Raw genomic sequence first — 17,757 nt, 5'->3', positions numbered from 1 at the left:
GATTACTGAGACAGCATCTGTCTGGAAAGAGCAGCTGTCAGTTATAAAGTCTCCTGTAACAAATGGAAGATTGCATACCAGATCTCTAGAAATATAGATGGACCATAATAACATTGTCAGTCATTTTCACATGGTTTGAAGAGAAAATAACAGATGCCAATAAAATGGGATGTGTGAGGCAGTGATAAAGAAAACTAAATTTTGTTTTCTTGAGGATCAGGTTTTGTTTGAAGCCCACATTTGACTATAGTATCTTTTCCAAAGGTAGAGAGAGAGAGTGTGTGTGTATGAAAGCCAAAAGTCTCCAGATGCAGGTTGGCTCATAATTTACCAGTGTAATTTCACTTTGGGTTTTGTTCTTTTAGTAATGATTGAAGAATAAGTGATATACAATTCCATTTAATTTTTTTTAAATTTTGCTTAGTTTTAAGTTATCTTCCTAGTGTATAAGACATGTGAGATTTTTGACTAGAGCGTTTGGCAATTTTCTCTTTTTTTAGTACTCATGACTCATTGTGGGATAGCATGCCTGATTCTTGAAAGATGATTGCAAAATAGGACTCCAGAAAAAAAAGAAAATAAAAATAAAATCCTGGATTTATATGTTCTACTTTCCCTTTAGAGACTATGAATATAAGAAGTAATTAGCAAAAACATTGACTTTATCATTGTTTTGATTACATTTGTTTAAATATGTCTTCTTTTCATGTCTGTGCTTCTGTCATTCAGAATTGTTTTTGCAGCTATCACTTGGCCACCCATCTCTTCAAAAATGAAAAAGTGTTTATATATTACATCATAAATTTTTAAAAAAAAATTTTAGTTGTTGACAGACCTTTATTTATTTGTATGTGGTGCTGAGAATCAAACTCAGTGCCTCACACAAGGCAGGCAAGTGCACTACCACTGAGCCATAACCCCAGCCCCATCGTAAAAATTTTAATAGGAAATCTAATATTATGTATTATTATTCTGCTAAATTTCATTTTCCAAATAAAATGAAACTTGACAGGATAAGCTTTCAAAACACATATTCCAATTTGCTCCTTTAGAAAACATGAGTACTATTTCTAAGAAGATGTGTATCAATCTAAGTAATAGCTTTTACATATTTTGAATCATAAAATCGTGGCTTCAAAGTTGGTGGATTTGACATAAAGCTTAATACAGAGATGAGTTCAGAAGTGGTAGTTCTTTATAGCCAGTAGGAAGGGTTATTTCTTCCTCAGTTGGAGATTTACCATATTAGGAGATAATGTGAAAAAGAGGTTTGTTTTAGGGGAAAGACGTGCTTTCAAAGATTTTCATCACATTACTCAGCACTTAATTCAGTTATCCCAACAAATAGCCATTGAACTTATTTAGCAAAGTTCTCCATAGCATCATTTTATATTGAATATGTACTTTTAACTTTTTAATTTCCTGATAGCCACTTTGGGAATCCCAGTCTCAAATTGAAGCATATTGCCAGCAAAACAGTAAACAATTACTTTTGAAGATTTTCATGACCTGAAAGTGTTTTCTGGTTTTGTTTGGTTTTTCAAAATTTTTCTTCAGAGAAGTATATCAGAGAACTCCCTGGTAGCAATGGAATTCTCAGGTCAGAAAAGCAGAGTTATAGAAAATCCCACTGAAGCTCTTTCAGTTGCAGTTGAGGAAGGACTCTCTTGGAGGGTACTCATGATTTCACTTTCTTGAAAGAATTTTTAATTTGAATTTGTTTCACCCCCAAAACTGAGAATTGTTTTCCCATTCCTTGCTCAGAAAAAAGGATATTTGTGCATGGGCAGTCACGGTAACCCCACTGCCTCCTCACAGACCTCTGCCACAAACATGGGTATGACTGCTGTAGCCATGGTCACTGAGCTGATGGGCAGCTTGACATGACTTTAGTGACATGTGGTCACTAAGTGATGGGGGACATATATGTAGTGAAATTGCAGTCACTGCAAGCAAACCTTTGTATTCATTTGTTTTATTTCTTTAGCCATCCATCGGTCCCAGCCATGGTTTCACCACAAGATTTCCAGAGATGAAGCTCAGTGATTAATTATTCAGCAAGGACTTGTGGATGGGTAAGTTTGATACTTTTAGTGTTGAGTAGAATTTGAGTTTCGATTTTGGATTTGGTTTGGATTTTGCCAGTAAATAATAATCATTTATTCAGTGCACACAAAGTGTTTTTAATTTTGGCTTATCATAACGCAGAAATGACTTTGTTCTGTAAGAGTGGCTATCACTGAATTCTAGCAATATCTGTATAATACCCAGTACACAGAGTGTGCTTAGTATTTGTGTATAAATTAACACAGAAGAGAATAGTATTATTTGTTCTTGACTAGGAGCACTAATGTTATCCATTCTGTGCCAATTCTAGCATTTTAGATATTAATTCATGAGAATCAATGTTTCAATTTGAACAAGTAATTAATATGATTCTAAAATATGATTTACATTATGACATTATCCTATACATTGTAATTCTTTTTAGGTGTAATGCAGGGTATATTAAGTAGAAAAAATTTTTCTGATGTTTTCAATGTTTGCTTTTATTTCTCTTTACATCCCTATTGCTTTTTCTCTAAATATTAACAGCTTAAAAATTAAAAGAGTACTTTTTGATGATTTTTTTGTGTTATCTTTTAATGGGATACCATGGAGTACACAAGAGAAGCATAAAATATTTTATGAGAGATTTATAATCTGAAGGATTTTCTTCTCACATTACTCAGTTTCAGGTACTTTAATACTGCTAAGTTCCTTCCCAAATGCAGTACAATGAGAACATTTTATTGAGGATTGGATGAGAAATGAAACCATTACCAGTTTAAACAACTGGAGAAAGAATCTTTTAACTTCCAAGGTTGACTTAAGATGATGACAAGAGTTTGAGGAGATTTAATACTGACATTTGGGTAAAAATGCATCTTCACATGGAAGATTATTAATAACAAGTCACCATTTCATCAGAGTCTAAATAAGAAAGGATTTTAATATACGTCTCTGCTTGGAGCACGGTCATTTTTTGGATATAAATTTGAACAGTGATCAGAGTTACAATCCAGTGAGGTCAGGAAAAGAAAAAAAATAATAAAGAATGATTTAAATGTTTTAGAAGATTATAATTCCCTTTATTTATGAATGTGTAACCCGGAGAAAATAATTATACAGAGTAATCATGCCTGTTTCTATTATTTTGGTATTCCTTCGGAAAGTTGTGAAGGTGTCAGGTGTTCCACCAGATGGTAGTGGTGATCTGCTTGGGAGGGGGAAGAATTACTGCTTAATTTTTCCGTGAAATGCCCTTTGTCCTGTCTCCTAATGATGTAATGTCAGAGTCTCACAAATAAAATGGATAATTTCATCAGACATCTGTGATGCCTCAAATTTGGCTGCCTCTTTGCCCAGGCAAAATGAGATTAGTATTGAAGTCACCAGTGGGGACCACTTACACAGTGTGTTTGCCAGTAATTAATACAAAACTGGCTTTTCACTGCATTGCCAGTAATTAAGAATCCATACCCGGCAACCTTTTTCTCTGAGACCATTAGACCATGTCTTCTTTTTGTAACCTGATATTAATAGAGGCTTTCCCACTGCATTCTTCAAGGTTAAAGTGCACGTTGGGTATATTTTTTTTAACTTGAAACATTTTTACTTAAACATTTAATAAACAATTTAAAGTTGGATTTTAAGGATATAGAATTTCTTATTTTCTGTTGTGTAGCAGTAGAAGCCAGAATCAAAAGAATAAAGCAGACCAAGTGTAGAAAAGGGGGTAAAAATGATTTTACACTAAATCATTATGTCTTTTATACACACACATATACACACACACACACACACACACACACACACACACACTCATCCCTTATTCGTTCTCGTCCCTTATTCTTTCTGGTAGTTTCATGGGAATACCCAATTTCCCAGTGGAAAAAGGACAACATAAATTGTTGATGCCAATGGAATATTTTGCTGGGTTTGTAAGCAAACAATGTCACAAATAGACTGTGTATTTATCATATTAAAATTACATTAGCACTGATGACAGTTTTGTAGTATGAGATTATGTTGTAACATATCATTCACCAAGTTTAATAATCATACCCACTGAATACACAGTTAAGGAGATTCCAGCTACGGCTTTTATGAGTACACATCCTGGGTTTGTTACATGCTATGTTTCTATGAAATCTGTGAGTGAATGTAGAAACATATTGAAATTCTTCCTCTCTCTTTTTAGAGTTTTCTTTGTAAGGGGTAGTCAGAGTAACCCCAAAACTTTTGTCCTGTCAATGAGTCATGGACAAAAAATAAAGCACTTTCAAATTATACCACTAAGTAATTTGTGATTTCACATTCGTATATTAGATATGATCTTAATGCATAAGCTTTTGGAAACTTTGTTTTTTTGTTGTTCCTTTTATTAAATATAATGTGGGAGCTTGTGCTTTGACCAGAGTTAAGTTTGGCAGAAATGGTTTATGAGCCTGAATTAATATAAGAAATACAGGAATTGTAAAAATTAAATTTATCTTTTTTCCACGAAATATGATTTAGCAATATTGTATAGACCCCATGCCACCTATTGTTAAAAGGCCACTAAAGATTCTTTTTTCTGAGTTCTAACCATTCCTTAAAAAACATTATTTTAAGACCCTTTCTCTTCTCTCAAAGACATTTCTTGCTATTATTGTTGCTAGTTTTTGTTCATTTGTTTAAAATTATTTGTATAGAAACACAGGAACTGTGAGATTGGTGGACATTTAAATAATCCTGGGAACATTTTTAAAATATCTGTGACTCTGTTTTTGGCTGGCACAACTTGCTTTGGGTTTTTTTTTTTCGCTTCGGCTGTTGTGTGTCAGCATTTACACATATGTACATATGTGATGTGCATATTAGAATCCGGCAGAGTAAAACAGATTCAATCTACTTTCAGGAAGGTCTTATTTAAATTACTAATGCTTTCCTTTGAATTGCCTCTTTTTGAAATCATTCAAAGGCCATATAGAGTACCAACCCTGCTTTTTTGATTATTTGACCAGTGTCCCCAGCAAGTATGAGCGTTTAATGCTAGAAGACTTCACCACCAAACAACAAAAAAAGTCAACTGACATTCCATTAGCATAATATATTATTGCTTCAGAATGAACTTGCTGATAAAAAATATATGAATAGTCATTTTTAATATACTGAAGCATTAAGTAGACAATGTTTAGAAATAGAAATTAATTTCTCTACACAGAAGCATTAAAATCTCCTGTCTACTTTTACACTGAATAGTACAGATTTATCTCTGTTCATTGACTCAAAATTGTTAAACTATTCTAACTAAACAGAACTCTGGGAGAATTAGATGCAGAGAAAGTGGAGACATGTTTCTTATTCAAGGATCAGATGATACTTCTTTTAAATGTAAGTGAAATTAAAGAAGTGGGCATGCCATGCTGTTCTCTGCACAGTCCTTAGTATTATAAACTTGTCAATTTTGGCAAGAAGACATAGCTTGCAGTGGAACAACCATCATCCTTCTGGATTCTTTACCATCTTTACCAGCTTGTTGCTTTTCCTATTGCAGGTGGAAGATGATGGTGATGCTCTGTAGTATAGTTTAAGGTCTGGTATTGTGATGCCTCTTGCTTCACTCTTCTTGGTAAGGATTGCTTTGGCTATTTGGATCTCTTAGTTTCCCAAATGAGTTTCATGATTTTTGTTTCTATTACTATGAAGAACATCATTGGTATTTTAACAGGAATTGCATTAAATTTGTACTGTGCTTTTTGTAGTATGGCCATTTTGAAGATACTAATTCTGCTTTTCCAGGAGCATGGGAGATCTTCCCATCTCCTAGGGTCTTTAATTTTTTCTTTAGTGTTCTGTAGTTTTCATTGTAGAGGTCTTTCACCACTTTTATTAGATTGATTCCCAATTATTTTATTTTTTGAGGCTATTGTGAATGGGGTAGTAATTTCTAATTTCATAATTGCTTTCAGTAGATTCATCATTTATGTATATTTATGCATTTGATTTGTGGGTATTGATTTTATATCCTGCAACTTTGCTGAAATCATTTACTAGTTCTAGAATATTGTGCTGTATTTTGTCAAATGATTTTTCTGCATTTATTGACATGATCATATGATTCATATCTTTAAGTCTATTGATGTGATGAATTACATTTATTGATTCCAAATGTTGAACCAATATTTCATCCCTGGGATGAACTCCACTTGATTGTGGGGCACTGTTTTTTAAATATGTTTTTGCAATTAGTCAGAATTTTATTGAAAAATTTGGCATCTCTGTGCATCAAAGATATTGGTCTGACATTTTCTTTCTTTGATATGTCTTTGTCTTGTTTTGTTATATCAGGATGATACTAACATCAAATAATGAGTTTGGAAGAGTTCCCTCCTTTTCTTCTTGGAATAATTTGAGAAGCACTGGTGATAATTCTTCATTGAAGGTCTTGTAGAACTCGGCTGAGACTCCATCTAGTCCTGGGCTTTTCTTTTTTGGTAGACTTTTGATGGTGTCTTGTATTTCATTCTTGAAAATGAATTGTTTAAATTGTGTATGTCCTCCTGATTCAGTTTGGGTAGGTCATATGTCTCTAGAAATGTGTCAAATCTTCGAGACTTTCTATTTTATTGGAGTATAAGTTTTCAAAATAATTTCAAATTATCTTTTATATTTCAATAATATCTGTCATGATATTTCCTATTTCATCACAAATTTTAGTAATTTGAGTTTTCTTTTTCTTTCTCTTTGTTTGCATTGCTAGGGGTTTATCAGTATTATTTATTATTTTCAAAACAACAACTTTCTGTTTTGTCAGTTTTTTGAATTTTTTCTTCTGTTTCAATTTCTTTGATTTCAGATCTGATTTTAATTACTTTCTGTTTTTTACTGCTTTCAGTATTGATTGATTCCTCTTTTTCTAGGGCTTTGAAATGTAATGTCAGGTCATTTCTTCATTGACTTTCTATTCTTTTAATGAATGAGCTCAATGTAATGAACTTTCCTCTGATTTCTTTTACTATCCATTCATCATTCAACAGTGTATTATTTAGTCTCTGTAGCTGATTTTATACTCACAGTAGATCCAGATCCCTTTGCAGGCTCCTTTAATATTAGCAATCTGATTATGAGCTGAAAATGATGTTCTTGCCTTGTGTGCTTGTTATGTTCACTCCAGCATGTATTGAGTGCCTGTTATGTGAAAGACACTTTTAGAGATGCAAAATTGAATAACAGTACAGATGTACAAGTGCCTATTCTAGAAGGCGGGCTGGGTAAGTGTTCTACTATAAACACAAAGTGAGAGGGACATTGGTTACACTTGCTGAAAGATGGGAGGAGGGAAGTGGCTTTCTGGAAGGCTGCAGGAGTTAGATTTACAAAGCACTGGAGAAAGGACTGTGCAGTGTCATCAAAAGGAGGGGGCAGTGCCAGCCAGAATGGAAAGGACAGAGATTGAATTTAAGAGTTTTTCAGCAAATGATAACTTCATTGTAACTGAAGTGTGTGGAACAGTATAACAGAAAGGAAAGTCAAGGCAAATAGAACACAGGCAAGCTCCTGCTGCATTAGGGGGAGTTCCAATGATAGGCAAAACAGTTGATACTCCAGTTAAGTGAAGCCATAGCCAGGCACTTCAGTATTTTGCCCTGCACATTTCACCTGCTTGAAATCATGGAGGGGCTTTATTTAAATTTCTATCTCTGCCCTGCACATCAGAAATTCTCAAAATTAGGAATGAATGTGTAAATTTATTATATCTTAGAAGGAGTATTATGATCTGGAGTGAGAAGGGCAATCATGGTCTGATGAGTAAGGTGGAGAAGGAAAGCACAGGAGGAGAACCCAACAGAGAGTTATTGAATATTCTTGGCAATAATCAGAAGAGTCTGCTCCAGAGTTTGAGCATGGAGAGATATTTTGTATAGGAGAACTTGTCAGTGATATCACACGCCATTGGATGAGAGGCATGGGGAGGCAGAAAGAGAGGTATAGAAAACAGTTAGTACCTTTAGGGTCTAGGAGACTGGGAGAATGGATATTCATGTAGGTGAAAAATTGATTTTAACATCATGAGAATTCTTAGAGAAAGAATTGTTTTTACTTAGAACTTCTTTATATAAGAAGGTGAAGCCTTAAGGCAGATGCTGAAGGGAATAGTTAAGACCTGATACCTTGTTTTACATAGGAAGTTATAACTGGGGCATAAAGATGAAGAATGGAGACAGAAACAAAGAGCCCAATAACAGGTAGAAGGTTAAACCTGAGGAGAAAGATGTAAAGATGAACACTGAGAGATTAAAGACAGCTCTGGGTGAAGAGCTTGCTTTCTTTATGGTACTGGGGACTGACCCCAGGGATCCTTTATCATTGAGCTATATCCCCAGTTCTTTTTTGGGGGGACAGAGCCTAGCTAAATTGCTGAAGCTGGCCTTGAACTTAAAATCCTCCTGAATCAACCTCCCAAGGCAAAGAGCTTTATAAACAGTGGAAAGAGCATGTGTAAAAAGCCCCAAGGCAAAAAATAACATGGCACATTTGAGGAACAAATAAAGATCAGCATCAGTGGGCATGGTGGGTAAAGATGGTAGTGAATATACAGGATACATTCTAATCTTTTAGGCCAAGGAAAGAAGTGTGAGCCTAATTCTAATGGTAATGGAATTCCATGAATGGCTTTTAAACAAACAAACAAAAGATAAAATAAGATTTGTATTCCTATAAGATCCTTCCTAAAGCTTTGTGGGTCATGGATTGGGACTAGATAAGAGTAGATGTTTCCCATAATACCATTTAAAATAGTGAAAGATTTCAAACCAAATACTTATTAACAGGGATTATAATGAATTGATCATCTATCTGCTAACACTTATTAGGAAAAATTTCTACTACAATGAGAAAAAACATGTGTGGGTGTGTGCATGTAAAAGCTCTTTGCCTTGGGAGGTTGATTCAGGAGGATTTCAAGTTCAAGGCCAGCTTGTATGTTTGTGTGTGTCCATGCTAGGAAAATCTGAACAAAATGATAGAAGTAGTTGGTCTGGCTCTCCCTATCACATAAAATTTGTGGGTTGTGGAGGTGACTATAAATTGGTTTATTGACTATAACTTGCCTGTACAGGATGAAATTATTTAAATTGTTTATTTTCTCTCCCTACTTTTCTAAATTTGACCACATTTGTTAGTAGGCTGTTAATGTGACCTGGCAATCTTTTTGGGTAAAATGCACATTTGTATTATTGCTGTCTTATCCTAACAATCCAGAGTTTGAGCCTGAGCATGTTACTTTTCTGCCAAAATATGGAGATTCATTAGTTTCCATTAATTCTCTATGGATGATGAACATGCATCTTGGTAGGTGCCTGCCTATTCCTTAAAGAAAATAATCTAAATTTAGACTCTCACCCTAGTCTGCAATCCTGGTATCTCAAAGGAGCCTAATAATTTTTGTGCAAAGAGACCTATTTTTAACTTCTGAAACCAGGCTTTTCCCAGCTTTTCACCTGGGAGGCTTGGTGAAAATTTCAAACTGGCTTTAGCATCAAACTCCCCAGTCATCTTCCAGCACCATTACCCTAGATGAACATGCATCCTACACAGGTACTGGGGAGGCTGAGGGTTATTTGAACATGTTTTAAGAAAGGATATTACTTTCTTCTTGCTGCACATTGTAATTTTTAACACTTTTCTATAGGAGGAGGAAGTTTCTTATCTGGAATTGAAATCTACTTGGTTAATTTTTAGTCTCTTTAGAAAAAAAAAAAAACAATTGTTTTCCTCCCCTCTAAGTTCTAGATGCTGTCTCTTCAGTTCTTGTCATCTTATACCTCCATCCCTTTAATACTTTTTCTTAGTTTCTCATTGAAAAAAGCTTAGCCTTTGTGCTTTCTTGCCCTTGTGTCTCTTACCTCCTCAGTGCTTTTCAGAATTGTCTTTACTCCATGTCACAATTATTAACTGAAATGTTATTAAATTACAGTTTTGGAGTAAGTACCCAAATTCATTGTGAAATACCTTAAATCATCCATGAAGCTTCTGGTTAATTGAGAGCTTTGTTGTGAGATTTAGAGGGATGATGACAGTGATGGTGATGGTGATGATTGTTTAAATATTGCAAGAATGCTGAATGCAGCATTGAGTCCTCACTGACACCCACAATTTTTCCCAAAACTTGTAGAATATGTTTTCTTAAAACAAATCACATACGTAGTACATCTTCATTACAGAAAAATTAGGCAACATGGGGAAAAACATTAACTGTAGTTTCATCACCAGCAGACGATGTGATATTGCTAACATATTAAAATATACAGTGAAAATATATTCTGTACTGTCATTGAACATTTCATACTAGTTATCCCCCATCTATTTAATCTCATCTTTGGGGTGCACCTGATTTTTACTTATAAGCAATCATAAACTATTCCTGTTTTCTATGCACTGCCTGGAAAATCTGTGGAAATATTATTGTAAGTTTTAATTGATTAGATGATGAAATATTAGTAAGTGGCATAGTATGAAATACAGTAATTCTGAAGAGTTTGTCCCCCTGATAAACTTGAACCTGTTCTCTAGGTTGTCAGTAATAAGGAATTCAAAACAGCATGCAATCTGCATTGTGCATGAGATTCCAATATTGGAACACTGAAGATAATAGGGACTATCAGTGCTGTGTTCCTCAAAATGTGGTTTGCCAACCAAATGCACCAAAATTGTCTTTTGAAGATTCTTCTACAGTTATTCAAAGGGGCTCAGAAATCTGCATTTGTGTAAGCATTCCATCTTCTCCCTGGTAAAGATTCAAATGATGATTAAATTCCAAGTAGCAGAATAAGAGAGCAATAGGAACACTACAACATCAAGAAACAGGTAACAGTAGGGCAAAACCTTAGGGAGGCCTCATCCACACCCAGGGTAGGAATGGAGAGACAATCAGATAACCTTTCTAGAAGGTTCATAGTTAGAACCATAGAAAGTTAGGAGAAACAAGAAAGCTCTAGCTATAAATTCCCAGCTTGCTGGTAAGAATTTGAATGGGTCATGAAGATCAGGTGGGTAGATTACAGCCCTACCCACACCAAAAGCATATAGGTTTTGAAGTTGAACTGTGTTTTGCTGGAATTTCAGCTCTATTGCTTATTGCCACTGAACCTTTTAAAGCCTATGTACTCTTTAAGATTCATGTCCTTTCATCTGTTAAATGAAGAGGAAAATAGGGAAGAGTTTGTCACTCTCTACACTGCTAACATGTTGGATTGGATTTCTTTGTTGTGGGAGCTGTCCAGTACATTGAAGGATGTTTAGCAGCATTCCTGACCTACGCCTCTTATATGCCAATAGCACCACCATTCCCCAAAGTTCTGACAACCAGAATGGTTCCAGACATTGATGAATGTCCCTGGAAGCAAAATGATGCTAGAAGAAAACCACTACAAAAAATATTTTAGTAGGAATACTGAGGTCTACATAAAGAATTCAAAATTGTATCTGACATGCAATTATCAATAGATAATTAGATATTACTTTTGTCCATTGGTAAAAATCTGAGTGGCATTTTTATTATATATTAAATAAGGTAGATATGAGAAGATTGCAATCACTCTCTCAGTTATGTGTGAATATTCTTAGTTCAGAGTTTCAACTGGCTCTGCTATTTTTTCTTTGAACAGGAGAAGCAGGTTAAAAAAGCCACTTTTTTTTTGTGTTATCATTCTTAGTTCATGCACAGTATGCAGATACATTGACAGTTTACCTGGTAGAGATTTGCATGATAGCAGCTGCATGATTAATTGATTAAACACTGCAGTGTTGATAGCATATTCTGGAAGAACAATTACAAGCTCCCCAATGTAATATATGTCTTGATGTTGCTTAGCTGTCCATGATATTCTTATTTAGAAAGATATTTGTGACACTTATATGTGGGCTTTTTCCTCTAAACTTGCTTCTTCACCATAGAATTACTTGTTTTTTGACATAATTTAAATAAGAAAGATGGTGTTCATTTCTGTTTATTATGTACATTAATTTCTTTATCTTGTTTGTTATTACTTGATAGTATATACAATCATATAATCATTCAAAATGCAATTCTGGCTTCTCCTTGAATTTAGCAATTAAAAACAAACCACACAACATGATCCACTGTGTTTGGCTTCACATCAAACTCACACCAGTTCTTTGGTAAAGGCAAACTGAGGCTACTAATAAGAATAGGCATAACTAACCAAGGTAATTTCTTCCTGCATTAATCTTAAAGCCTTTAAGAGTTATCAAGGTTTTATTTCTATGGCTCCAGATTTAACTGTTGAATTTTGCAGAAAGCATTAAAAGTTACACAAGGGAGACTAAATTGAAACAAAAGACACATCTGTCATTAAGGTAATATTAAAGAGAATGGAGGAAAATGTGTAGTTTCAGCTCTAAAAATGTTTAAAAAAGTGTGTGTACAAATCTCTCTCTCTCTCTCTCTCTCTCTCTCTCTCTCTCTCTCTCTCTCTGTATGTGTGTTTTAAAGATTTTGGCTAAGAAGAGCTACCTTTCAACTTGCACTGGAAATATTTGGGTTTGATAATCTCATTGAATATGTTTAGAGTGAAATTGGGAGAGCAACTTATGAAACATCTATCTGACAGGTATTGTTAGGCAAGCACTTTGGGCAAATGGTATTAAAAATATCATTGGGGCATAATGTATTAGATTAGATTTTTTCCAAAATGTAAAGTAATTTGAAGAATCAAATAAAAACAAAGTTGTTTTTATTCCATCTAAATCTGTATCATATGATCTTCAAGGCCACTGGCAGTTGCTATTCACCAACTTTTCCATTCTTATTTCCTCAATAAGTTTATTAGTTTCAAATATAAATTTTTATGCCTTCCTTCTTGTTATGGTTTGGATGTGAAGGGTCCCCCAAAAGCTTATGTGTGAGACAATGTAAGAAGGTTTGGCAGAGAAATGATTGGGTCATAGCCTTCACCTGATTAGTGAATCAATCCCTATTGGGATTAACTAATAACTGGAGGCAGATAGGATGCGGCTGGAGGAAGTGGGTCATTGGGGGCGTGATTATAAGATATATATTTTGTATCTGGAGTATAGAGTCTCTCTCTCTGCTTTCTAATATTCATATGAACTGCTTCCCTATACCACATTCTTCCACCATGTTGTTCAGCCTCAATTTGAGTCCCAAGAAATGGAGCCATCCTTCTTTGGATTAAGACCTCTGAAACTGTGAGCCCCTAAATAAACCTTTTCTCCTTTAAAATTGTGGTTATCAGTTCCTTTAGTCACAGGAGCAAAAAAGCTGACCAAAACTTTCCCTTTTCTCTTCAGACATTCATTTTTATCACTTTTTGATGTTCTATATGAAAACCCATCCTTCCATTCCTCTTTCTTTGTCATGCCTATGCATGTTGCTAAGTCTTTATTTCATGTTCTCTGCTTTCATAGATGAATACTTTATTACATTATTTTGTACTGGTTTATAAATTGCTTATGAATTTGATGCTGAAAGCATGTGTTTTGTATTATTTGAATGTTAATAATTATATATAAAATTTAACAGCAGTTTTTTTTTTTTATAAGCCAGGCAAGTAGATTGTTGTATCATGGAAAGAATAGACTGTCTTTGACTTTTATTTTTCTCAAAGTAACAACCAAGGTGTTTTGACTATATAGAAAGTATGTGTTGGATGAATTAATGCATATTACATTTAACTATTTTAAAATTAAGTTTTATGAAGAATTTTTCACTTAAATGGTTAAAATTATATGATGAATTTGCATAATAACCAATAACATCACCAAAAATATCATTTCCGTAGAATGGTGGCCTTCTTTAATCTAGTTTAATTTTCATTTAGTAGGTAGACTATCTGAATGGATAAATTATGAGCTTGGTATAATCTCAGTGATCAATCCAGAAGAATATTTGACATTTATCCCTTCCCTGTATTTGTGGTACCCTTCCCTCATTGGTTAGATATTGTCAATAAAATACACTAATCTAATACAAACATTGTGGTAAATGGTTGCCCTTGGTTTTCAAAGAGGGTCAATATATAGCATGTTGGAGTTAAGCTCATGTTTTGGAGGTTTGTACATGGGCATAAGACTCTGATTTTATTGTTCCTTAACTGGGAGAATTCAAATTAGTAACACACCCCAGTTTTGTTTATTTCTTAATTGAGATTAATAATTGTATCTGTGTCAAAGCACTTAACTCATTTGACATATTTTCTATAGCATATACAAATTGCTGGTAAATGTTATCTATAATTGCTAGCATTCTTGAGCCTTTAAAGGAATTCTAGTTAATTTAACATATAAATCTACCAAATTTATATTATTCAAATTTATATTAATTCAGATATACCAATGATTGAACCCAGGGGCATTTAACCACTGAGCCACTTTTCCAGGCTGTTTTTGTATTTTATTTAGAGACAGTGTCTCACTAAATTGCTCAGAACCTTGCTGTTGCTAAGTCTGTCTTTGAACTCACAATTCTCCTACCTCAGCCTTCCAAGCCAACAAGATTACAGGCATGGGCCACCATTCCCAACTTAATCCACTTATTTTATTGTACACTGTAAAGAAATGTATGTATATCCTTCTATTCTACCTTGTCAAATCCATCCCCACAATGACCCTGACACCAGTTTCTTTAATCACATTTTTTTTTTCTAAATAGAGAAGAAAATTCTTTGGAGTTTTCAGTTTGGATAATTTTGATGTCATAGATATTTTGTTTTTATTTCCAGGAAAGCTCTAATGATCCGCATTTTGAACATAGCTCTAAACATCCTTAAAAATTACTTATGATTTTAGTCATACACCTCCTAAAATAACTTTTTTCTTTCAGTAAGTGAAATGGTGAAAAATAATACTGAGGGGAAACTGCTTATTTTATTCTTATGTAACACAATGCCATTTTCACAGATATTTCTTCTTAAATCATAAACATAAAATTCACATGAAGAACAAATTGGAGATTTCTTTAATTATATATAAAATTCTTGTTTTTATTTTAACTTATAATCCTTTTTTTCAGAAGACTGGAGAAAAATAAATTTATGGAAATGAGTTACATAAAATTAATATTTTAAAACATATTCTATTAGCTCAAATCAAACTAGTACAAGAGCCTTTCCTTGGTCAAAAGCAGTCTTGAAGTATGGCTGTGCTAGGGCAAACTACAAGTACCTACTCTAAATTAATCTCCCAAGAAAAATGCATTATGCTTATAATTGAAATTATTATTTCTAATACCACCATTAATGCTAATTGAATCTTAAATTTGTGTTGGAATCATTTATTTGAAGACACTATATCTCTTAAAAATTCATGTCAAGTACAGCCTATAAAGGTTAATCTATAGTCTTGATGCCATTTCTTAGGCATTAGCAACTTGGAGAAGGTCAGATTATTAATCTATGCAAAAATAAAAGCCTATATTTTATGGATTGAGAAAGATAACCTATTTTATAGAAAGATAGGGATTGACAATTTAGCTTAAGGGTTTTATTTTTTAAATATAAAAGAATCGATAGCTTTGTTAACGGTATCACCCTTTAAAAAAAAAAACTCATTTTGCTAAATCAGAATTTTCATTTTAAACCATTTCTTCTACTCTACCTATAGTGAATTCTTGGAGTAAGTAAACTCCTCTGATCAATCAATTTTTTTGTGGTCTCCTCCTGGTCTCTTTCACATCTTTTCTTGCATAGAAATTTGGCATCACTATCTACATAGTTGCTCTGTTTAGAAATCTCTTGGGAGGGTTCCTCTTGATGCCGCCTTTTTCCTCCATTAGCTATATCCAGTCAATCTTCAGCTTCTCTTTTCTCATAAATAACTGCTGAAGGGATAGAAATCATCTAGATCTCTGTATTCTCCCTCTAGTGGAAACAATAGCTGCATAACCATTATGAGTAAACCATGTCAAATTGGCACTGATGTCAGACAGAATATCTGTATTGATGATCTCTTTAATCCCATCTAAAATATTTTACTCTATTTTTTTAAAAATTCATTTATTTCATACTGCAATCAGAGAAATCTTCCCCCAAATAATATTTTTCTAAACCCGAAATCAGTTCCAAATTCCTTTTTGTAACCTACAAGATCCTGAAGGATCTGGTCTGTAGTGATTTCTTCAGTACCTGTTTTTGAAACTTTTTACTCTTATAATATTGCTTGTCTTATCTCTGGACTTTGTACATATTGTTTCTTCTACAAGGACTTTTTTCATTGCTTATTTTTATTTATTTATTTTTGAATTTTTCTTGAAGTGCGAGGGATTGGACTCAGGTGTGCATGTTAGGCAAGCATACATAACATTCATTGCTTTTTTAGACTGGCTTAATAAAATTCATCTTTTTTAAAAATTAGTTTATTTAATTTATTTTTATGTGTTGCTAAAGATCAAACACAGTGACTTACCACTGAGCAATAGCCCCAGACTCCCAATTCATCTTGTATTTTAAGATAATCAACACTTTCTCTAACTTCCCATCACCACCCACCCCAGGTCAGAGATAGGAATTCACTCAGGCACTTCTGTAGCATGTTTATTTTAATATCATGCTTGTTTTTTCTCTCTATTCAGTATGCACCATGAGGGCAAGGAGCATGTCTTTTTGGCTGAAACTTGGGCTTCCAGTGCCAAGGCATGGAATATGCTCACAACATTCTTGGGTGAGTTACTTCATCTCTTAACTTAGTCTAAGTTTCCACATATCAAAGATGAGGATAATCTCTATAGAGATTCAGTCCTCAGCACCACATACAAACGGGGATGTTGTGTCTGCCGATAACTAAGGAATAAATATTAGGATTCTTTCTCTCTCTCTCTCCCTCTCTCACTCTCTCTTTAAAAAAAAAGAAAAAGATTCAATCATAGATGTAGGTGTAGAGGGTGGAAGTTCAGTGGAGAAAGCCAGCAAGAGCCAAGTGAGCTAAGGGCCTAGTAAGAATGATTGTAATGATTGAGCTGTGAAATTTAAACTGGCTAAATAGGGTAATGAAGGCATCACTTGGGGGTCAGTGAAGGGTGGTAGAATCAATAGATTGTAGACCTCATTCTCAGGGTAATTGAAGAAATCTGGGCTGTGGTCTAGAGGAAGTGAGCCAGAAAGATTATTCCGGTTATCTGTCATACAAGCTATTCTTCCTGGCATGTGTCATCTAAAGTCTGCAATTTTATTCACATCTTGATTTTTTTTGGTAATATTTAATCTATTTTCTAAATATAAGAATGATATTGAAAAGATAAATGAAGTCAGTTGTGTGCTTTTTTTTTTAGAAAAGTCATGTTGGTTTCTAATGATTATTACATTCTTTGTATCATGTTCACATTGCTTTTTAAATGTCCCTAAAACATCTCTTTTATCATGTTCCTGGTTATTGATATTAGTTTCCTTGAACTAGTATTTAGAAAATGTTTTTGATGTGCCTCTCATAAAGTAAATATTTTCATGAATTTGTATACTAATGTTTTAATTATATGTTACCGTATGGATCTAGACGATCCCCCAATGGAAAGATTGATCCCCAATGTAGAAGTGTTCAGAGGTGAGGCCTTTGAAAATGTTATTAGATCATGAGGTCTCTAACCTCACAAAAGGCTTAACCAATTGATAAAATTATAATTTGGCATTATTGGGAATTGACAATGGAAACAATTGACAAAGCTTCCAGGCTTCTCTGAGGTAAGCAGCTCTGATACAC

The 17,757-nt window shown here is 34.0% G+C and overlaps 1 protein-coding gene across 1 annotated transcript in view; it reads left to right on the top strand.

The window, feature by feature from the left end:
* Window positions 1-17,757, top strand: part of LOC143386394 (uncharacterized) — a 145,316-nt gene that overhangs the window by 44,419 nt on the left and 83,140 nt on the right. Inside the window, 4 exon segments of the mRNA XM_077108275.1 lie at window positions 1,558-1,674; window positions 1,765-1,837; window positions 1,988-2,075; window positions 4,244-4,341. Of these exon segments, the coding sequence (XP_076964390.1) occupies window positions 1,558-1,674; window positions 1,765-1,837; window positions 1,988-2,075; window positions 4,244-4,341 (376 nt within the window).

This window comes from Callospermophilus lateralis, unplaced genomic scaffold (assembly GCF_048772815.1).
Source record: "Callospermophilus lateralis isolate mCalLat2 unplaced genomic scaffold, mCalLat2.hap1 Scaffold_323, whole genome shotgun sequence".
NCBI lineage: Eukaryota > Metazoa > Chordata > Mammalia > Rodentia > Sciuridae > Callospermophilus > Callospermophilus lateralis.
Note: the sequence above shows the minus strand (reverse complement) of the source record. Positions and strands in the feature narration are given on the sequence as shown.